Raw genomic sequence first — 23,557 nt, 5'->3', positions numbered from 1 at the left:
GATGGCTGTGGCAGTGGTCTAGTTGTGTTTTGATGGTTACTACTGTAAAAACAGTCATTTTAAGGATACTAAGGTAGTAGACATTGAGGGGGGAAACTTTCTTTTTATTGAAATATAGTTAATGTATAATATTATGGTTATTCCAGGTGTACTACATAGCGATCTGACATGTGCATACATTATAAAAAGGTCACCACAATAAGTCTAGTAACCATCGGCCCCCATACAAAGTTATTACAATATTATTGTAATAGTTCCTTATACTGTATATTACATCCCTGTGGCATATTTATTTTATAACTGGAGGTTTGTACCCCTTAACCCCCTTCACCTATTTTGGCCTCCTACCCTCCTCTCCTCTGGCAACCTCCTGTTCGTTCTCTGCATCTATGAGTCTGTTTTCATTTTGTTTTGTTTTTTAGATTCCACATTGAGATCACATGGTATTTGTCTTTCTCTGTCTGACTTATTTCACTTAGCATGATACTGCGGGGGGGGGCATTTAAGAAATATTTAGAAGATAGGAGAAATTAATGACCGAATATGGGAAGCGAGAGATGGGGATGAGTTAAGGAAACATTCAGATTTCCAGCCTGAGGTGCCCAGCTGTGCAGAATGGATTACACAGCAAGAGGAGCAGGATTACTGGGGGGCAAGATTTGTAGTCTGCGCTTAATGACCATCACATACGGTACATATACCAGTCTGAATCTGAGAGGAAGGTATGGTGTGGAGCGTAGCCCTTAGAAATGGTTTGGTATTATCTCCTTATCGTCACAATTTGCTAGTTTTAGGAAATCCTTTTCATACATCATCATAGAATAAAGTGAAAATATTCTAGGGAAAATATTCAATTATGACATTATAACATAAGGGAAGACTGTTGCCAGTACATATTATTAAAAATAATAAAATACATATTCTCATTTTCCCCGATGGAGTGCTTATAATTAAAATGATGACGGCGATTAGGACTTCGCAGAATTCAACGAAGTTTCCATTACCTCCCATATTCACCAGCGCTGCTCTTTGTATATTGGGTACCCAGCCTGCCCAAAGCCCACGTATTCCTCCTTCAGCTAAGATTTTTGCAAATGCGTGATGCACACCACGAAATCTAAAGGAAAATAATAATAAATGTGAAAACTCTATGCGTTCCTGTGTTTGGAATGCAATTGTATAAGCTTTGCCTATAGCTGTTATGATTTAGAGTAAAGTAACATCTTAACTATCTAGAATTGTTAGAAATTAAAGCAATCCACGTATTAGTTCTTTAGAAAAAAAGGCCAACTTTTGAGTTAAACATTTTTTTATGGAGATCTTTATAATCTGTGACATCCTCTTCTCAGATTATTAAACAGATTAAGACTCCTTTCTTGATATTTTACATCATTTGTGCCCATATTAACTATAGGCAGGAATAGTGGTTATCAGACCTCTGAGTTCATTTTACTAGTATTGTGGGAGACCTTCAGATTTTGTAATTTTACCAAATAACATCAAAAAAAATCAATTCTCATATCGTCTCTTAAAAGAAGTGATATTTTTAGACCAAAAAGTAGGGAGGAAAATTTCGTAAGAGTTCTTAAAACTGAATACTTTGGGCTTTAGGAAAATTTATTATCTTGCCTTTATTTTGCACATTTTTCTACACACAGATGAAAAATGGTGCTGAACCATGAACCGAATGTGGAAACCTATGATATAAAATAAAAGCCTGGGTTTTATATAGTCAGACATACCTGGTGTCAAATGCCATCTTACTACTTACTAGCTGTGTGGCTTTTACTCAGGCATTGAACTCTCTGAGTCTTACCAAAAAGAAGGACATTCATAATTGCTATCATGCTATATAAGAAACATGCTCACGAATGAGGTCACATTAACAATGCACATTTGTTGTGCACTTATTAAGCACCAGACTTTTTATATACATAAGATACAAGTTATTCCTGAAAGCTCTATGAAGTATGTATTATTATTCAAATTTTCATCTGAAGAAACTGAGGCTTAGGGAGGTTAAGGAACTTGACTAGGGTAACAGAGCTAAAATGTGGCAAAGGCTGGATTTGAATCCCAGATTGTCTGATCCCAAGGTTCATGCTCTTTACAACATTAAATATTTTTTCCTACTATATCAAACCCAAAATGTCCATCAGTGACAGAGAAGGAAAAACACTGACGTGATCAGTTAAAACTCAGACATTGCTGGACCCCCAACGGTTCCTTCTCTCCATGTATCAAACCAAGGCAACATTACTTCACCCTGCTACATAGTAATCAGAAGTTGTTACAGGATGACAAAACGGGTCCTGGGATCCTGCAAACTACTTGGTTAAGTCAGTGCGGTACCCTTTTCTCCTCTGCTGTACATGTTACTTATCTCCCTGTTGGGAAGGGGCCTGGACTGCCACAGCCCAACCCCACTTTCCACTGAGTCAGCCGGAGAAGCAGCAGAGCGGAGGGCAGTGATCGTGGTGAACCTCCAAAGGAGGCCCCCAACCCCCCCGACCTCTGGCTCAGCAGCACACCCGCAGTGTTCAGAGGATCAGACCCCTTCATACTCAACTCAGGGCATCCTGCACTTTTCCTCTTTCCTGGGAGAGGTCTGTCTATCTATCTGCAAGATTTGCCCCTTTCCCAGGGGAAACTGCCTAAGTGGTATTTTAGTAAATTGTTGAACAAGAGGCCCTTTGAAGAAAGGCAGACTTCGACAATATAGGGTAGTGCAATAGGAGGATTTTATATCACAACAGCATAATAATAATAAAAACTTGGGAAAAGAGGAGCGAAATTAGGGAAGGAGGAACAATTTGCAAGGTTCACCTTGCTATTTCCCTTCCTTCAGAGAGAAAGGGAAAGAAAGCAAGCTTTCTGGCACCTGATGAGCCAGGCACTCTGTCAAACCATCTGAGACAGTCCCTTTTAAAGATGAAGAAACAGACTAGAAATGTTAAGTGACTTCCACAATGCCAAGCCACAGTGGCAGAATCAGAATTCACACCAGGGCAACTGTTAATGATCAGACTCTTTATATCAAGCTGCAGTAGGGGACAAATCTAGCTGCCTTGTCTGGGAAAGCAGCAAAGAGCGATGCATATGTACAATTTGTCTGGTAGAGAACATGTACACATTGTCAGGCAAAGAAAAGGTCCATCTCACCTCTCCCCTTAGTGAATACCACTTCCAAATTAAGAGTCAGAATTAATGTCTTTACTGAATGTTGGGTTACAAAAATGCATAAGTCATTAGGGAATGTTCAAGGGGGAAAGGAAAGTTACTCATTGGTTGGAGAACTTACCGCAGTGGTTTTCCTTCAAGTTTCCTTTTTCCTTCCATTTGCATCTGAACCTTCACTAGGTCAGTTGGGTTGGCTAAAAATTGGCCAACAACACCAGCCATCATCCCTCCAATCACTGATTTCCTAATTATAAAAGGGGATACATTTTTTTAAAAGGTTGCTATCAATTTCACAGATTCTGTAGGGAATAATAACATGCTGGTACAGCCCCTGCGTAAGAGATTTAAGACACAGTGAAGCAAAGAATAGACCCAGACAAATCACAGAGGTTTGTCTTTTTACTGATGGGAGGGTTCAAGGACCCGGAGGCATCGAAATTCAAATCTGAAGTGCCAGGGGCCTTTCATGGCCTGAAATTCAAAGGAAGGGCAGTTGCTTCAAAGACATAGTTTAACTACAGTTTAATTCTGACCACAGGAGAATAAAACCAGCATTGATGTAATCAGTTTAACAGACAAAGGCTGGTAGGTCAATTTTTTTTTTTTTTTTTTTTTTGCAGTACGTGGGCCTCTCACTGTTGTGGCCTCTCCCGTTGCGGAGCACAGGCTCCGGACGCGCAGGCTCAGCAGCCATGACTCACGGGCCCAGCCGCTCTGCGGCATGTGGGATCTTCCCGGACCGGGGCACGAACCCGTGTCCCCTGCATCGGCAGGCGGACTCCCAACCACTGCGCCACCAGGGAAGCCCGGGTAAGTCAAATTTTATGGATTACTATTTTAGTAGTTTTCCAAGGGGAAGGGTTTTGACAATGCTCCTCTCTTTGAAGAAACTCTTCCTGTCCCTGGACTCTTCCTCGTCCTCACCTCCTGGAGCCAACAGGGAACAAGTCTAGGCTACTGTACTTAAACATGCCCTGAATCCTTCGTCTTCTCCCCACTCCAGCTGCTCCTGTCTCCGGACAAGCCCCAGTCATCTTCTACTGAGATTATGGCAGTGGCCTCTTGTGGGGAGAGGGGCAGCTAATTTCTTTGTACTCTAAAACAATATTTGAAGAGGTACAAATGAGTACAGAGTAGAAAAGGGTCCCTATCCCCAGTTCCCCTCTTCTGAAGTGATCGCAACGACTAGTTTCTCTTATACTTTTCTAGAGATAATAACAATGCGTTCACCGAATGCATTACCTCAGGCACTGTTTTAAGCACTTTTAAAAATATCATTTAATTCTCAGATAGACTCTATGACATTAGTACCACTGTTATTTCCTCTTTACGGGTGAGGAGACTGAGGCACAACGCAGTTAAATGACAGCTCACACAGTGAGGAGTACAGCCAAGATGTAACCCCCAGGCAGTCTGAGTGCACAGTCCACAGTCTTAACCACTAAGTTACAACTGACGGCTCGTGCACACGTGCGCGTATATATAAAGTATCTTTTTTTAAAGTACAAATGCAGGGCTTCCCTGGTGGCGCAGTGGTTGAGAGTCCGCCTGCCTATGCAGGGGACATGGGTTCGTGCCCCGGTCCGGGAAGATTCCCACATGCCGCGGAGCGGCTGGGCCCGTGAGCCATGGCCGCTGAGCCTGCGCGCCCAGAGCCTGCGCTCCGCAACGGGAGAGGCCACAACAGTGAGAGGCCCGCGTACCGCAAAAAACAAACAAACAAACAAAACAAAAGTACAAATGCAGAATGCCAGGTTGTATACTGTTCTGCTCTTAAAGGTTATCTCTGTCAATTCATATAGAGCTGCCTCATTTAAAAAACAGTTTCATAGCATTCCATTTTGTGACCACTCCATAATTTATATAAGCAGCTAACTCTTCACTAAGAAATGTGAACATTTATATGACATTTGACTGATCCTGCCAAGTTCCTTTTCACAGTACTTGTATCAATTCACGCTCCCACCAATCACCTATGAGCATGACTGTTTCTCCTCACAGTGATGGGTGCAGTATGTTACCACTGGTTTTTCTCTTTTCGAATCCCATAACCACACCTCCTGTGTGATTGTTACATGATTCTACTTATTTAGGCATCTGTGTCTATTACCGTGAGTCTAGTCAGGGACTATGTCGGAGGACCATGCCTTTTTCATCACTATATCCTCGGTACTAAGTATAGGACTGACACAGCATAATCACTCAGTAAAGACCCAGTGACTGAGTGAATTGTTCTGACTGGGTCAGAGGACACGGAGGCAATCCACCCTGAGAGCTGGCTTCGGTGACGTGTTTCCTTTGAACTCCTTACCTAACCCTTTCACATCTGGAAGAAATTACAGAATGCAAGAACTATTAATCTATTCCTTCTCCAACTCTGGGAAAGCAACTAGTATAGCTTAAAACATTACAATTTTTCAAAAACAGCACCAAGAGATTTTGCCTGGAAGATGAAATTCTACTTATTGCCCTTTTCTTATAGTTGTGACTTGGATTTTTTTTTTCCAGCCCAAAAAAGATATTGTAGGCATCTTTATATGTTCCTCATATAAAACCCATTCTTCAAATAGCTGTGTTATGTCTCCCTGTATAAATGTCTCATAACTTATTTGACTACTTCCAAATTGCTAGTTATTTAAATTAAAAAATTTCGCTATTATCAACACTGCTACAGTCCATATCTTTGTGTGCATGTGTGTGCGTGAGAGACTCTATGCATAGGTACAAATATTTCTGAATGATTCTAATCATAAAGAAGGAGTTGCTAGGTCAAAGGACTACACATTTAAAAATTTTAACAGGTAAACTTTATGCTCCAAAAAGGTTATAGTAACTTACATTCCCCTTAACAGTTTAATGGCTAAAAGTGCTTATAATTAATTTCCCTGATTACTGGTGAGGTTGAACATTTTTACATGTTTAATGAACACTTACATTCCTTCTTCTGTGAGTTGCCTGTTGATATCCTTTCTTGATTTTTCCTTTTATGTTCTTTATGTATTTTTTATTGATCTACTGGAGTTCTGTGTATTTTACTTGTATTAACCTATTTTTCTCTGTTTCTATTTTAAATGTTATAAGTGATATGCACTTACATTCATCATCTCATCTAATCTTACAAAAACAAAATCCTGGTTGTAGGTATTAACTTCCAGAGCAGAGAAAACTGAAGATAAAAAAAGGTGAAGTCGTTTGCCCAGGCTACATGGAAATACAGCAGGAATATGAGCCCATGTCTGTTTGACTCTAAAGCTTAGGGTTTCTCAGTAGAAAGAGGCATAAAGAAGGTGCTCCATAAGAATTCTTTTAATATTAAAATATTAAATAATATATAATTTTATATAGGTATATACATGTATGTTTGTATACAATATGCAGTAAATGTTCAATTATTTGGATTTATATTGTAATTATTTATTATTTTAAGCCTATACCTTGAGGCAATTTTGGTACAAATGCACAATTTTATACAAATCTAATGGATAAACAGTAAAACCTTCCGGGCACTAGTATATTTTCTTTTTTAATTGAAGTATAGTTGATGTACAACATTAACTAATTTACAGGTGTACAATATAGTGATTCATAATTTTTAAAGGTTAGGCTCCATTTATAGTTATTATAAAATATTGGCTATATTCCCTCTGTTGTACAATACAGTATATTATTTTCAAAACAAAACTTACCAAAGGGGATAATGCTTATCTTCACTTTTGCCAAACACAACTTCACGGAGATGTTCGTAAGTGACCATTCGACCTCCAGAGTACACTGTGCAAGACAGAGCATTGAAAGGGTGAATCTGGCCCTGTGTTTAATAAAATAAGAGGATGCTTTGACATGGCCTGGTCAACCTCTCTAGCTGTGTCTTTCTCTCACACACCCTAGGCTTCGGACACCTGGTCTTGATGGTTCTCCAAATGGGCATGCCTTTTAAAACCTCAGGCCTTCTCCTGTGTTATCTGATCTTTCTTGAATGGCTTCTCCCTTTCCTGACTTGCTAACTCCTCCTATTCTTTCAATACTCAACTCAAAGAACATGTTTTCCAAAAAGTGCCCTCTGACCTGGCCTCCAGTGTTCTAGGCTGTCATTGCACCTGCCATGCTTCTCTGATCCCCCAGAACTATCCAGGCATGTGTCTAATACGGCATTTATCATCCTGATTAGAAATTAACTTGATTTTCCTGTTCATCTTTCCATCAGACCATGAGCCTTTCAAGGCAGGTTTTGTGTCTTTTCATTACACTATATGCCCTAGTACAGAGCTTGGTCCACAGCAGGCATTTTCACTCAATAAACACGCATAACTTCACTGGATAATTTATTATGTTATGGTAATTTTTCAGTCAAGTGTCAAACATATGAAATGAATCTTAACTGTAAAACCACAGATGGTGGTCAACAAAATACAAATGAAAAGAAGTAAAACTCAAGACGATAATGGGAAGCAAGGAGAAACTATCAAAAAAAAAAGAATAAAAAAGAAAAATTGTGAAAATCAGTACATGGTACTCATACAGAGAGCTTTTCTTGATATTTGAAGAAATTTAATGAAGTATTTTAAGATATTCAAAAATATACAAAGCACCAAAACAGTGACAGTCTAATCACACTTCTGGACAGTTCTTGGTGAATACACTCTAACCTGCTCATCTGGAGAACTGAAGCTTTAAAAACAGAGCTGGTAAACATTAGTACTGGGCCCTTTTCTGATCAAGAGTCCCTACGTATTTGAGGAATTATTATGATTAGAGAAGAAAAACGCCATACCCGTCCTATCTCCTTTTGAAGGCAAGTTTATTCTCCTGTCCACAAGCTGCAAACTCAGCCACTCCTATCTATGTGAGTGCCCCTTTGGAAGCAGAGCAGAAAAGTGTTCTCATCGGCAGCAGTGTAATTTCAACTACTTTCCTTTCAGAGTGACTAAGGACCCACATAGGTAGCCTGGGAACTGAGGAAAAAATCACCTGTGTTGCATTTACTCTATTGCCAAGGTTGGATTAGACAGTCATCTCTGTTCACTTTCAGATCAACCTGGCCTCTGACACATGGGACAGAGACTGGTGAGGCATTGCACTCAAATATAGTTTAATTTTCAAAGAATGTAAAAGAAAATTTTTAATTTTGTGTTTAAAGTTCCTCAAGTGGAAAAAAAATCAACTATTCATCTTTTTCTTTCTTAAACTTAAATAAAAAACATTTTTATTAGGAAGATTTTCAAGCATACAGAAGAGTAGAGAAAAATAATACAATTCCCTACATATCTATCATGGAGATTTATCAATTGCTAACATTTTCACCATATTTGCTTCTTTTTTTTTTTTTTGCTTAATTATTTTCAATTACATTAGAGACATCATGACAGTTCATCGCTAAATACTTCTGTATGCATTTCTAAAACCCTAAGGCTATAATTCCTTAATAACCTTATATTCATTTATCATATTAGCAGAAGAAAACTAGCTGGCTTTTGAACACAGCTCAACAGGAAAGCAGAGGAGACAAACACAGAACTCGTGACAAACTCACCAGCTAGAATCAAGATAAATACCTATGTGTCTGTAAATGGCAGGTGTCACTCCTTGCCAGAGCTTTAGAAAGCCTTCCTCTTGGACAATCCCCAGGGCCGTGCGCACCATGCCCCTATAGGGAGCAGACTCTCTTGCACCGTCTCCCAACCGAGCAAGGGCAGCTTCTCCTTGTATTTGGAGTCGAGTTTTTGTGAGATCGAGGGGAAAGGTTGCTAACAAGAACAACAAAAACAAAACGAGGGGGAAACCCATAACATTCAGAGAAACAAACAGAATTTAAAAAAAAATCACAGGACCCATATTTTAGCCAGCACAAGATGGGTGATTCTCAAATTTCAGAATACATCAGAATCAGCCAGGGAGGTTGTTAAAAATTACACATTTCCTAGCCCCACGCCTATGGAGTCTCAGTAGGTTGATGGGGTTTAGACATCAGTTGATTCTTATACACTCCCAAATCTGAGAATCACTGTCCCAGAGCAGCCCCCAGAGCACCAGAAAGAAAACAAAAAGTGACAAGCCCTTGGGTTCTTTTTCACTCAGAAAAAGTAGGTTTCAGTCCAAAACCTACTTTAGTCCTTAATGTTTGCCTTCCAATGTGAATAATTTCCAGTATCCATTGCCTGTGATGTGCCCTGGACTGCAACCATGATTAAGAGCCAATGTGACTTTTAGAATACTGTACTACTTATGACAGGTTCTTAATAAATGCCAGATGAAGCTGAATTCTGTCGTTTCGTGGGTGATGTTTGCATGTAGATGAATCACTGACCTGATGTCTGAGAAAGAGAAGATGCAACATAGGGTTTATCGTGTCTTTTATATCAAAGGGTGGCAGGCTCAATATTCTTTCAATTAAGGAATATGTTGAGTTGGTTTTCTAGCACTGATGAGTTCTATGCATGGCTTCCTTACAAGTACCACCTGTACTTGAAAATTTTTTCCCTAATGATTACATCTTGAATTAGAGATAGACCTCTCACCTGAAAACAGAGTGAAGCTAACTGGCTCACATAAGGAAGATCGAGCTCATAACTTCATACACACAATGATTCAGATAAGTTCATTAACATTAGTGCATTACATAAGTCTTTTCAGTGACCACCACCTGATACAAAACCATAGCTATGCCTTTTCCAAGAGAACACAGAGACGGGGGAAGAGAATATTCAGTCTTAACCACTGGTCTTTGGAAAAGTTAATTATCTTGCTGTTGGTTTTTCTAAAACACAAGTTGTGTGCACATAGAGAATTTAAGCAATCCTCTGTTGACATATGAAACCTGAAAAGTCTTAAGATATAGGCACCTCTATATTAGCATAGGTTATGCCTCTTAAAATCACTTTGGTTTTCTTGCCGGTTACTTAAATAATGCTTCAGGTTCTGATCCTAGATCATTTTGTACTCAAAACCATCTCATATTTTGATTCCCCTTCCCCCATTCAATTCTCCATGAAATTTTAACAGGAGGAATGTTCCTTTACAAAAGCCGTTGGTCACAGGGGGAACATCAGGTTTAAAAAAAACAAAACAAAAAAAACCGGAAACATACCTAATCATTTAGCAATCTGCTTTTAAGATTTGTTTAAGTTAATGAATTGTATTTCAGTAGAAACAATGAATAATAAAAATTCGCCATCAGCTTTGGGAGAAGAGAAAGAAAAAAAAACCAGAGGGTCCAAAGGGCAAGAGTGGAGGAGCACTAAGGGCAAACAACAGATCATGTTCTGCCTCTGCTGGAAATACAAAGTACACTCCTTTTAGAACAGGACAAACTAACACTTACACATCCAAGCTATTCCTTTTTTTTTTTTTTTTTTTTTTTTTTTTTTTTTTTTTTTTTTTTTTTTTTTTTTTTTTTTAACGGGCAAGAAAATGAAAGGGTAATCTTAAAATGCACCGTGAAGGCAGGGAAAACACAGGCGCTCTAGTCACAAAATTCTTGGAAGAAACACCACCTGTTCTTGCAAGGGCATCATAGTTCTGCTCTAGGTAGCCCCTTAAGTTTTCTCTGACTTGCTTATCCAGATGTAACTGTTCATCCTCTCTGCTCTTATGATACTTAATAACATCTTCACTATAATAAGTAGCATAATGTAATTGTCTGTCTCTGCATGTCTCCCCACCAGCCTGTAAGAAGGTCAGGGCTGGTCTTCTGAACTATATCTCTACTGTCTCCAGCACTGTCATAATAATGTCGCAATTAGCGGTTGCCTTGCCTTGGGTTTAACGTTTATATATTATTAACTTCTCAGAGTCCTGCAAGGTAAACACAGTATAGATGAGTTCCACGCAAAGAGGTCAACTGGCAGATGCTGAGCGGATGCTCAGTAAGTGATGGGTAACGAACTTAAGTCCCACAGGTTGGGTTCACAACTTGGACCCAAAACACGACGATATAGTGAGGCTGCGTAAGAATATAAATAACAGAGATGACCTCAATAAAGATGAAAAGTGGACTGGGTTTTAAAAAGGGCAAGCTCACGAAAGAGAAAATGATCCCTGTAGAGGAATGACAGCTCAGGAAGCTTCTAAAAGGACATATTCAGGCGCAACAGCACACCCGAAGGAGACGAAATTGGAAGGAAGAGACCTTCGTGACCTCCAATCCCTCCTCCTTACAAGGTTGGCCTTGCCCCCACCCTGCCACACCTGCAGGACAGGTGTGGACCAAGAGGGCTGCATCCACCCAGAAACGAAGCCACCCGCCCGGCCCCCCACCCCCGCGCGACCCCTCGACGACTCGCGGCGGAGGCCCAGGCTGGACGGCCGGGTACCTAGCTCGGCCACGGTGGCCGCGCAGCCCGACAGGAGGAACTTGCTCGCGCGGGGCCATCTCTGGGCGAGCGGCGAGAGCCTCTCCTCATCCTCCGGAGTCGACATTCAGCAGCAGCACGGGAGGACGATACGCCCCTTCTGGCCCGCGCCCCGCGCCGCGGCTGGCCTGCCACCTGGCCAGAGCGGCTCCTCCTCAACCGGCGAGCGGCGGGGCGGGGACCATTTCCCTTGCTCGACTCCGCCAGCAGGGCCCACCGAACCTGCACCCTCTCCCTAGCAGCCTCGGGCTTGAGCAGCCCAGTGGGGTGAAATCGGAAAACAACGCGAAGCCCGCGAGGCTTCTGGGAAATGTAGTCCGAGTGGCTCCGCCCCTCCTGGACCGAGTTCTCTGATTGGTCGCGGACGAGCCGCCCGCCGCGCCACCAGCCCCGGTCTCCATGGCAACAGCGCCACTTCTCTTCCTCCGTCCCCTGCACCCACACCAGCAGGATCCAGCCCCGTCCTTCCGTCCCGCGTGGCCAGAACTTGAAAGAAAAGTGGACGTAGGAGGGAGTGATGATGCAAAAGTTACCCAAAAATTGGGGCGGGGAAAGGAGGCTACAGTTAGGAAGGCGAACAAGCTGCAAAAGGAACAGCGGAAAGTTGGGAGGTCGGGAGGGTGCCCTGTTCCGGGGGAAGGAGCAAGTACCACAGCAGCGAGACTTTTCCCTTCTCTGATTCAGGAAGGTGCTAGACAAAAACATGGAATTCATTTCCCCAACAGTGGTTATAATCTTAGGTTGTGTTGCTCTTTTATTATTTCTTCAGTGGAAGAACTTGCGTGGACCCCCGTGCATTGGGGGCTGGATTCCTTGGATTGGAGCTGGATTTGAGTTTGGAAAAACCCCTCTAGAATTTATAGAGAAAGCAAGAATCAAGGTATGTGACCTTAGCAGGTGGGGTTTCCGGAAGAGGTAATGTTTTCTTTTTTATTTTCTTTCATTGTATCTCAAGTGCAATGTTAGAACATGGGGAACCTACCTGCTGACCAGAATTAAACGATCTAGCCACTTACGAATTCCTCAACAATCAACAACTGTGTCTTATGCAAGGTTTTTCGAAAGAAATAGATTTTCATCAGTTATAAAGTACAAGGCAGCTTGTAATTGCCTTTTTGGAAGTAGAGATTAAAAGTGCTAGTTACTTCATCGTAGCTAAAAAATCCTAAGTGTATACATATTAACTAAATGCTTGCAATAATTGGGAAGACAGAAGCGTAATATAAGTAATTTCAATTTGCTTAATAAATTCGTATCCAAATCAAGAGTTAACACCAGGCTATTGTAAAAGCTGCTTGCAAATTCGGTCTTTACAAACATAGTGGGCACTATATTTTCAGCTGGTGTTGTTATTTGGTGATAACATTTTCACTGTCCACTGAGGATATTAGTAATTGTTGTTGCAGTACATATTTTTATCTTTAAAATAGCTTTCAAATATATCTTTCAAAAATAGTACATAGGTTACTGCTTTTTTTTTCTTTATTTCAATGGACATTCTTGTGTGTATGCTCCTGTGTGTGTTTGTACTTTTTGCACTTACCTGATTGTTTCATCACAATGACTTCCTAAAAGTGAAATTGCCCAAAGGACATTAAATTGTTTATATTATTGTGTTACTCTTGCAAAAGGATGTACAAATCCTTTTTCCTTTTCTTTTCCTTTTTCTTTTCCTTTGAGTGTAGGGGATTTGCCTCGCTCTTCATATCCTGGATCACACTAAGTACCATAATTCTTGTTAGTCTAATAGATGTAAAATAATATCTTTTTTTTTAGAAGTCTCTAACCATTCTTTATTTTTCAATACTCACACAATTTATACTCAAGATTGTATTTTTGAAAATCTTAGGGGAAAATACTATCTTTTAAAGAAATACTTCTTTGTCTCCCATAGCCTTCCTTAGGTTTATGATTTTGATAAATCTTAAGGAATGTTTCTAAAAGCTTGTCTCAGAAGGTCAAGCAAGGTCACAAAGATTATTCTGTTTTCTTCTAAAAGGTTTATAGTTTTGGGCTCCCCTGGTGGTGCAGTGGTTGAGAGTCCGCCTGCCGATGCAGGGGACATGGGTTCGTGCCCCGGTCTGGGAAGATCCCACATGACGCGGAGTGGCTGGACCTGTGAGCCATGACTGCTGAGCCTGCACATCTGGAGCCTGTGCTCCGCAACGGGAGAGGCCACAACAGTGAGAGGCCCGCATACCGCAAAAAAAAAAAAAAAAAAAAAAAATTTATAGTTTTGCATTTAACATTTAGGTCAATGATCCACTTAGAGTTAGTTTTTTTGTAAGGTCTACATAAGAGTTGAGTTTCAGTTGGACCTCTGGATGTCCGATTGTTCTAGTATAATTTCTTGAAGGACTTTCCTTTCCTCATTGAGTTGCCTTTGCAGCTTTTCAAAGATTAACTGACCATATATGTGTAGATCTATGTCTAGCCTTTCTATCCTATTCCATTGATTTGTATGTCCACTCCTTTGTTAATACTGCACTATCTTAAATACTACAGCTTTATAGTAAATCTTTAAATCAGGTAGTGAAAGTTCATGTTTTTTTGTCATTGATGTGGCATTCAAGATTATTTGCATTTTAATATAAATTTTAGAGTTGGCTTGCCAATATCTATAATAAAGACTGTTGGAAGAATGTTTGGAAGTTTGTTAAGTCTATGGAAAAATTGAGGGAGAATTGACTTTTTAATGATATTATGCCTTCTAATCTATGAATGCTGTATACCTCTCCCGTTTATTTAGCTATATAATTTCTTTTAGAAATATTCTGTAGTTTTCAGTGATGGGGTCTTGCCTGTGATTGTTAATTATTTTCTGAAATATTTTATATTCTTGAGGCTATTGTAGATACAATTGTTTTCACTTTTGTTTTCCAGTGGTATCCCTCTGGCACATAAAAGACACAATTGTTCTTGTATATTAACTTTGTATCCTGTGATCTTGCCAAATTCACTTATTAGTTCCAATAGTTACTTTGTAGGTTTCTTAGGATTTTTATACATACACAATATGTCCTACAAACAGATAAATTTATTTCCTGTTTTCTGATCTTTATGCCTTTTATTTCTTTTTTCTTGCATAAATAAAGAGGGACTTCTAATATATTGTTGAATAAAGTGGTGTGCATAGACAAGCTTGTCTTCTTCCTAATATTCGGGGAAAAGTGAATGTTTCACCATTAAATTTCTTATTATCTGTAGATTTTTTCACACGTGCCTATTTCAGTCCTGACCTTGATCGATACTCAGAATTCACAGACGCCACCAGGGAAATAAATCATGATCTATTGTCTATTCACTTCTACACACTTCTCTGTGGAGTTTTAGTCCATTTAGTTCTTATTGTTTCCCCAACTCTCTGATGCCTCTAAAAATGTGATCTTTGTAATCTATCCCTCTTTTCTCTCATCCTACACAGAAACAGAATCATCTGCATGTTTTAAAAGCTGCCAAATATTCCCTGCATCATTTCACTTAAGCAGTCACCTAATGATTGACATCGTTTGTTTTCCATATTCTACTATTGTAAATAATGTAGCAACAAATGTCATTTCTATGTGTGCAAGTATATCTGTGGAGTAAATTATCAGATTCAAAGTGTAAATGTATTTTTTAATTTAATTTTTATTTTATATTAGAGTATAGTTAATTTACAATGTTGTGTTAGTTTCGGGTGTACAGCAAAGTGATTCAGTTATACATATGCATATATCCATTCTTTTTCAGGTTCTTTTCCCGTGTGGGTTATTACAGATTATTGAGAATACATTTGTAACTTAGAGGGAAATGGGAAACTTTGTGAGTGTTTTGAGCAGAGGAGTGATGTGATGTGATTTAAATTTTAAAGGGTCATTTTGGGCACTCTGTTAAAAACAGGAACATAAAACTAAAAGAAAGAAGATAATTCGAAGGTTTTGGCAAGAATTCAAGCTTGAGATCTTGGTGGCTTGTACCATGGTGATAGCAGTGGAAGTTTGAGAAGTGACTGGATCTGTTTTGAAGATGGAAGCAGTAGGATTTACTGGTGGATGGAATGTGGTGTGTGAAAGAATGAAAAGGAGCAGAGGTGGCTCCCAGAAGTTAGACTTGAGAAACTAGAACATGGGCTCACTATCAAGTGAGATGATCAAGATCGCCTACAATGTGGCCCGAGTGCCTATATGTATTACCAAAAGCCACTTTCCTAATGGAAAGTTAAGAATTCTCATTTGAACAAACCTTCAACAATGAACACGACTCACCTTCTTCTAAGTATTGATCAATAAACAATACTAGGTAGGGAATATTGGCAAGCAATGTAGATGTCTGGATCACTAATGGAAGAAAATGAGACTTCACTATTTGGGGGAATCAATGATTATTGGGCCCACAGTTGCCTGATGGCATCCAATGCTGTGTCACGGGAGCTATCACGTGCCATTTCATGCAGATCTGGAGTGACCGTAATATTGAAGTACTGACGAGCCTAAATGATATTTCGAGAGATTTATAATAACTGTAATGGGATATAAAAGTACGGGTGGTTTTTCCAAAAATGTACATGTTGGATGTGGTCTGGGAAAGTCAGTCCAGCCACAGGAGGAAATGAGAATGAGACTCGGAAGGAGGAAGGTTGTTATACTCACAGGTCCAAGGCGGGGGTCACTACACATGATGCAGGGCCACAGGGGAGAGCACCCTGTCAGGAGGCAGAAGATGGGAGCAGGAGAAGGCCCTGGTCAGAGCTTTTATTGGGGTTTGCTCAGGAAAGGCAAGGCGAGGCAGGGTAAACAATTTAGGATTGACTAGTTTGAATCATTTTGAGGGCTTTGGGCTATAAGGTTGGTCTGCGGGTGCCTAGTGCCTCGCCCTGGGATGATTTAGGGCAAGGATAATATTGGCTTGGCATGTGAGAGTTAGATCAGGAGGTGTTTGGGGACACAGACTCAAGATGGGTTGGTTTCCCTATGAAAGGCATGCTCCTGGATGGCTGAGTCCTTTGCTGTCTCTAAAAACTGGCTAGCCCTGGGAGGGCTGTCTCTACCCAGTAGTGAGGCCACCAAAGCTGAGCATCAAGAATAAGAAAAGATAGCTAATATAATTGGCCCTATGACAGATGGATGCCAAAAGATACCAAATCTAAGAAAGTGCAATTGGAACAGTAGGTTCTTTTGAGGATAGAGTCGTGGGGAAGATTGTGGTGTATTGCCTCCATTCATAATTGAAGAGAATGTTATAATCAGAGGCCAGTGAAAATAATGATATATTTTTCTCCAAATAAAGTCATGGACTCCCTAAAACCAAACCAAACTCTGCACTGGAGGATGACTGTAGGTTCCTAGGAGCTATCTGATAGAAAAGGCAAAACTGATGGTGTACGAGAGAGAAGGCGTACACATGGAACAAAGAGAGAGTGTGGAACCCGTAACACAAGTGAAGGAGGGTGGGCATTTCCCAGGGGCAGGACCCTCCACCTGTGTTAACTCAAGGGGAGGCATGGTGAATGGGTACAAATGGGTACAATTGTCTGCAAGCTCTGGTGGTGAGAAGCTGACAGCGCTCATTTTCCCAGTGAGTTACAAAGCAGGAACACCCTCTCAGAGTGGAGAGGGTTGGACTAGGTGAACAGGTGGGTCATTTTGGAAAGGGAGAAAGTGAGCACATTACAGAAATTTGGGGATTGCGGGACATTGTTGAGTGACTACAGGCTGAGGGTGAAATCAGTCAGCAGTTTATGTTTTTCTTGAACAAAGTTCAACCATAGGTTGTTTCTAACCCTCTTGATAATCTTGAAAACAGGGCTCAAATATCACGGTGTTTGATATAATTTCCAATCATTATTTCTAATTATTATTTCTACTACCAGAAAGGAAGGTACAAGCAAATAATAGCACTATCAAAAGGAAGGTTAAATATTGCAACAGAATAAATTAGGATTTTTATAATTTCGATTTTGCTCAGTCAAAATTTATAATTATTATATATAATCATAATAGTTTTTACCTTGACTGTGAATTCAGCATTGGGGTTCTTGAGGAACACTGTCCGAAGCATAACCCATGGTCCAGTAACTTATTTATTAGGAATGCTTACTAATATGGTCTGTATTTATGTGTTTTCTTTCAGTATGGACCGATATTTACAATCGTTGCTATGGGCACCCGAATGACCTTTGTTACTGAAGAAGAGGGAATTAATGTGTTTCTAAAATCCAAAGAAGTAAATTTTGAACTAGCAGTGCAAAATCCCGTCTATCGTACAGGTAAACAGTATTTTCAGATAGTTCATTTGAAATACAACAGGGAATCCAAGAGCAGTTTTAGGTACCAATCCCATCTTCACTGCTCTATCAAGAACGAGGCAGGCCCATTATTTTGTTCTTTAGAGTAGGGATAGAAAAGAGTATGTGATGAATTTGGCCCATGTAGAACAAATTATTGGCAACCTAAAACATTTGGATCTCCGTTAGATATGTGTCAGAGGTGAGGTCACCTCGCTGATGTTTACTTGGGAAAATATTGGCACCTGCAGCCTGTTGCAGCTCCCAAACTGTCACTAACTCTGCTCTGCCGCTGCGTATACCATGTTCTACAGGCTGTAGCTCTTGGCTTTATCTCATGTCGCTACTCTGCTCCTTGAAAGTAGAACTGCACTGCTTAGTAAGCCCTTTACTATGGCATTTCCTGACATAGTCCACAGGGTTATTGAGGTAAGTGGGGCTCAGCTTCATATAATTGGTGCCCTTTCTTTCCCCATCCTCAGAGACTGCTGGACTGAATTTGTAAGCACGCTTCCAGTGTGACTGTCTGCCTTTCTTTCTTTCTTTCTTTTCTTTTTTTTAAAAAATAAATATTTATTTTATTTGTTTTATTTTTGGCTGCGTTGGGTCTTCGTTGCTGTGTGTGGGGTTTTCTCTAGCTGTGGCGAGTGGGGGCCACTCTTCGTTGCGGTGCACGGGCTTCTCATTGTGGTGGCTTCTCTTGTTGCAGAGCACGGGCTCTAGGCACACGGGCTCAGTAGTTGTGGCTCATGGGCTCTAGAGTACAGGCCCAGTAGTCGTGGCGCATGGGCTTAGCTGCTCTGTGGCATGTGGGATCTTCCTGGACCAGGGCTCGAACCCGTGTCCCCTGCATCGGCAAGCAAACTCAACCACTGCGCCACCAGGGAAGCCCGTGTCTGCCTTTATTTCTTCCCAGGCTGCAGACATACATGCTGAGGCCATTTGTCCTCCCAAGAATGCAGAGCTGGTTCATTTCGTGCCTGGTTCTTTTCTCTGCTTTCACAATGTCTGTGCTTGCTTCTACCATCTTTTTTCTCCTTGCTTCCCTTTTTGCGTCTTTCTTAGGTTCATTTTCATATAGCTTCTTCTTATGCGTTTCTTGCCATTAAGACAAAAAGTTTGTTTTCAAGGCTGTCAGTTGATCAGTAGCATGATGACTGTTTCTTGTTGCTTGCATGAAAAATCACAACATGCTGGTTCCATTTTTTTGACTCTTTAATGCTTCTTGATATTTAGACCATGGAATTCCAGATCAAAGAAATACAAATATTTTGAAGACTCTTGATCTGTAAATTCACATACTCCTTGAGAAAAATATACCAACTTACCTATCATAGGTGTATTGAAGTGATCACCTTTTTTCACCTCTGCCTCCCCTGGGGACTTGCATGCTTAAATATTTCTATTTAACAGATGAAATATCTTAATATTTACTCTTGAGCCAGCTTCCCATTCCTTTCAGTTATTCCCCTACCACGGAGACAATGCATGCTCAGGAAGTCCACAAATTATTTTTCATTAACTTATACAAAATGTATTCTACATGTAATAGGATGATGAAATATAAAATTAAAAATTATTTTTTGGAAAACTTACTTTGAAGACAATAAAAGAGGATTAAAGAAAAATATAAAGGAATAGTGTAATGAGTTTAAAAATTCATACTCTTGGGGCTTCCCTGGTGGCGCAGTGGTTGGGAGTCCGCCTGCCGACGCAGGGGACACGGGCTCGTGCCCCGGTCCGGGAGGATCCCACATGCCGCTCCGCGGCTGCACCCGTGAGCAATGGCCACTGAGCCTGCGCGTCCGGAGCCTGTGCTCCGCAACGGGAGAGGCCACAACAGTGAGAGGCCCGCATACCGCAAAAAAAAAAAAAAAAAAATTCATACTCTTAGCACCCAACTAGACCAGGTGTGAGTATCATGAAAGGAGTGTGAACACTAAGATAAAGGAAACAGCGGGGCTAAAGCTATTGGGGTTAGGAAAGCCCTGCTGGTGGAGGTGATATTCAAGAAGACACTTGAAGGAGAGAAGAAGTTAGCAGAAGAAATGAATGGCTTTTATTTTTGGCCAAGCAGAGAACATTCTGAGCAGATAGAAGAGCTCATGAAAATGCTGAGATGTATAAAAGAGTGTGTGTTTTCAATATACCTGGGATATATGTTTGGAGGGAGAAAGGGCTAGCAATGTCATTGTAGAGCTGGAAAGAGGGTAGAACGCCTTGTAAACTTTGTTAAGGATAGGAAGCCAATGAAAAGTTTTAAACATGGAAATAAAATCACTAGATGTGTGTTTCCCAGAGGCTTCCTTAATCACCCCCATACAAATCATCCCTTAAAGTGAATTACCCTACGGACTTTCACTATCTCACAGTCTATGTTGGATCTTCACCTACTTTTATTTGCAGGAGGTGATTCTATGTACTAGGTGAATTTTGGCTCTAGTCTCTGCTGATCAAGGAATAGAGAGGGAGGTCTATTGACTGTTTGCTTCAAGAAGTGGTTGCATAATTCAAAGAGTCATGTACCACAATGTTCATTGCAGCTCTGTTTACAATAGCCAGGACATGGAAGCAACCTAAGTGTCCATCGACAGATGAATGGATAAAGAAGATGTGGCACATATATACAATGGAATATTACTCAGCCATAAAAAGAAACGAAATTGAGTTATTTGTAGTGAGGTGGATGGACCTAGAGTCTGTCATACAGAGTGAAGTAAGTCAGAAAGAGAAAAACAAATACCGTATGCAAACACAAATATATGGAATCTATTTAAAAAAATGGTTCTGAAGAACCTAGGGGCAGGATAGGAATAAAGATGCAGATGTAGAGAATGGACTTGAGGACACGGGGAGGGGGAAGGGTAAGCTGGGATGAAGTGAGAGAGTGACATGGACATATATACACTACCAAATGTAAAATAGATAGCTAGTGGGAAGCAGCTGCATAACACAGGGAGATCAGCTCGGTGCTTTGTGACCACCTAGAGGGTTGAGATAGGGAGGGTGGGAGGGAGACGCAAGAGGGATGGGGTATGGAGATGATATATGTATACGTATAGCTGATTCAATTTATTATACAGCAGAAACTAACACAACATTGTAAAGCAATTATACTCCAATAAAGATGTTGAAAAAAAAAGTGGTTGCTTCTTTTGAAAAGTGTTTTCTCTGTTTATAGCATCAATCCCAAAGAATATCTTTTTAAAACTGCATGAGAAACTTTATATCATGGTGAAAGGGAAAATGGGAACTTTCAACCTATATCGATTCACTGGACAACTGACTGAAGAATTACACGAACAGCTGGAGAATTTAGGCCCTCATGGGACCATGGACCTGAACAACTTAGTGAGGTAAATAGATGCCTTATTATTTAATTTTGTTTTTTATTTTTTTGGAATAAAAAAAATTTGAAGCCTATACATTGGACTTCACAAATTTTCTGGTGGGTTAATGAAGTCTATCTAGCTAGGTGATTAAAAGATGCTATTAATCTTTTAAATTCTGATTAATGGGCAGTTTTCAGTTAGCACTTCAATTTGAAGGTAAGCAAATAGGCCAATAGAATCATTTTAACACGTTTTAATAATAATTTCTCCCTAGTCATTCCTTATAATTTTGTACGCGCTACGTGGATTTTCCTCATATAATTGTCATGCATCCAATTTTGATAAAACATTCAGTGCAATTTGTGATCATTAGAAGAAGAGGACATTGAGAGGAGAGGGAAGAGGATAGAATCAGAAAGTAGATGACAAGGGTCCAGGAGATGTCTGTGAGACTTGACAAGGTGGCTGAGGGAAAGCTACCATGAGCCTCGGGACTGAGCCCAGGTCCTCTGAGAGGGGAGGTACTGAGAGGCAAGCGAGACAGGAGAGGACAGTGGGGGGAACCACGTAGCACCCAGCCATGTTCTGGAGCTTTCTGGCAAATGTAAGGGCTTAGCAGGGAGCTGTGAGAAGAATTCCCCGCACGCGCAGGGCGATTTGGTAAACCGAAGTTACCCATGAGGCACTTTTCCATCTCAGTGGGATGCTGGAGGCATGACCAACCATCCAGACTCAGAAATACAGCAACATCGAATAGTTTGTTAGGGTTCCAGAAAGAGAGAGAGGAAAAGTGAAAACAAAAACAAGCAACCAATCAACCAAACTTTTAACACGCCCAATATCTACAACAAAACAAACCAAATTCTTGAATGACTTTGAAACTTAGAGGGAAAGGAGATCCTGAGAAATTTCTGTGAGGAAATGATGGTGAATAAAAATGGAATAAACAGCACTTAGTGTTACTAACCTGGGGCATATTAACAATCTCTGATATTCCCTTATTTAAGGACCCCGCAGAAATAATTTTATTTACCTGAGGGAAAATTTGCTGATGATAGATACTATATTTCAGTCTTTCGGTATAGTTCAAAGTTATAGGATTCTGGGAGATACTAGGAATTTGGTGACTAATATTGCCCTTGATTCTTCATTTGGTTATTTTTGGCTGCTGTCTAAAGGTACGAACTGTATCTCAGTTATTGTTATTATTTGCTAAATAAATGCTTGTTGAAATCATATTGAATCGAGCTCTTTCTGTGTGTCATCTCACATTTGTCAGGATCTAACAATACTTGCTTAGAAAGCATTTGAAAATCTTCAGATAAATAAGACCACAATTTCAGTTACCCCTAAGTTATCTTGAGCACAGAAAGCAAATATTAAAACCTCTTAAGAATGACTCCCCCCCCAAAAAAAATATATCACATATGATTGTCTACCCCTAATATATAGCTATTCAATAATGCCTTCTTTTGTAACCTATGCTTTTCTTCTGTGGTCATTGATTCTGACGTTTTATGTGTTTCTATCTTTGTAGGCATTTCCTTTACCCGGTCACAGTGAACGTGCTCTTTAAAAAAGGTCTGTTTCCCACAAATGAGAGGAAAATCAGGGAGTTCCATCAGCACTTTCAAGCTTATGATGAAGGTTTCGAATATGGGTCCCAGTTGCCAGAATGTCTCCTCAGGTAGAGTGTTGTTTCCTATGTTAATTCCCCGATCAAGCTCTTCTCAGCTATTCATACATTTCTCTCCTTTCTTTGTTCTAAGTAGCTATAACAGCAGTTTAAGTGGAAGAGACAGAAGCTATTTCTTATGACCAGTTTGTGTGTGTGTGTGTGTGTGTGTGTGTGTGTGTGTGTGTGAACTGAGGGAGGAACTGAAGAGAGATGGATGATTTCCTCTTATTCTCATTTTGAGGAACAAAAACAAGAAGGAGAGGGGAGAATATGAGAATGAAGTGAAGAGTCTATTTTGAGGCCTTTTATGCCATTTACAACTTATTATCACAGTCATTGCTACATCATCAAGTGTGACCCGTGTCAGAATCCGAAGTCCTTATTCTCCCTGAGGCAGAAGTAGGTGTGGTCAAATGTATTTCTCACAGTTGGCGCAGATAAAAGTTTATAAAACGGTTTGATTGCAAAGTAACACATGATATTTTAGTTAGTTGGCAGTTGGTCTGAAATGATGACTGGTCAGAAAAGATTAAAGAGCTTTTAGTCAGTTTGCTTTGCCTCACTTAACGCAGCAACGGGTCCCTGGGCTAGATTTTGATCCTGCTGTGACTGACAACAGCCAGAGCAAACTTAGACCAAACAAATCATGAGCCCTGTTTTCTCTCTTTTTTTGTTTTTAATAAATTTATTTATTTATCTTTGGCTGTGTTGGGTCGTCGTTGCTGTGCACGGGCTTTCTCTAGTTGCGGTGAGC

General features: G+C 40.3%; 2 protein-coding genes across 4 annotated transcripts in view; one reads left to right on the top strand and one right to left on the bottom strand.

Moving 5' to 3' along the window:
- SLC25A27 (solute carrier family 25 member 27) overlaps positions 1 to 11,794 on the bottom strand; it is a 29,668-nt gene extending 17,874 nt beyond the window's left edge. For 2 of the 3 annotated variants that reach the window (XM_024766172.1, XM_024766174.1), the window contains exons 1-5: positions 11,490 to 11,771; positions 8,733 to 8,924; positions 6,867 to 6,951; positions 3,302 to 3,424; positions 1,005 to 1,117 (exon numbers count right to left, since the gene is read on the bottom strand). In XM_024766172.1, coding sequence (XP_024621940.1) covers positions 1,005 to 1,117; positions 3,302 to 3,424; positions 6,867 to 6,951; positions 8,733 to 8,924; positions 11,490 to 11,595 — 619 coding nt within the window. In that variant the 5' untranslated portion in view covers positions 11,596 to 11,771. Of the gene's footprint in view, positions 1 to 1,004; positions 1,118 to 3,301; positions 3,425 to 6,866; positions 6,952 to 8,732; positions 8,925 to 11,489 lie in introns of all 3 variants that reach the window. The other variant, XM_024766173.1, reaches the window with a different exon arrangement.
- A 171-nt stretch (positions 11,795 to 11,965) lies between these two features.
- The window catches only part of CYP39A1 (cytochrome P450 family 39 subfamily A member 1), a 69,329-nt gene continuing 57,737 nt past the window's right edge, over positions 11,966 to 23,557 (top strand). The window contains exons 1-4 of the mRNA XM_024766156.1: positions 11,966 to 12,408; positions 17,640 to 17,775; positions 20,975 to 21,149; positions 22,663 to 22,812. Of these exons, the coding sequence (XP_024621924.1) occupies positions 12,232 to 12,408; positions 17,640 to 17,775; positions 20,975 to 21,149; positions 22,663 to 22,812 (638 nt within the window). The 5' untranslated portion in view covers positions 11,966 to 12,231. The remainder of the gene's footprint in view (positions 12,409 to 17,639; positions 17,776 to 20,974; positions 21,150 to 22,662; positions 22,813 to 23,557) is intronic.

Source organism: Neophocaena asiaeorientalis, unplaced genomic scaffold (genome assembly GCF_003031525.2).
Source record: "Neophocaena asiaeorientalis asiaeorientalis breed wild unplaced genomic scaffold, Neophocaena_asiaeorientalis_V1.1 scaffold46, whole genome shotgun sequence".
In the NCBI taxonomy this organism is placed as follows: domain Eukaryota; kingdom Metazoa; phylum Chordata; class Mammalia; order Artiodactyla; family Phocoenidae; genus Neophocaena; species Neophocaena asiaeorientalis.
Note: the sequence above shows the minus strand (reverse complement) of the source record. Positions and strands in the feature narration are given on the sequence as shown.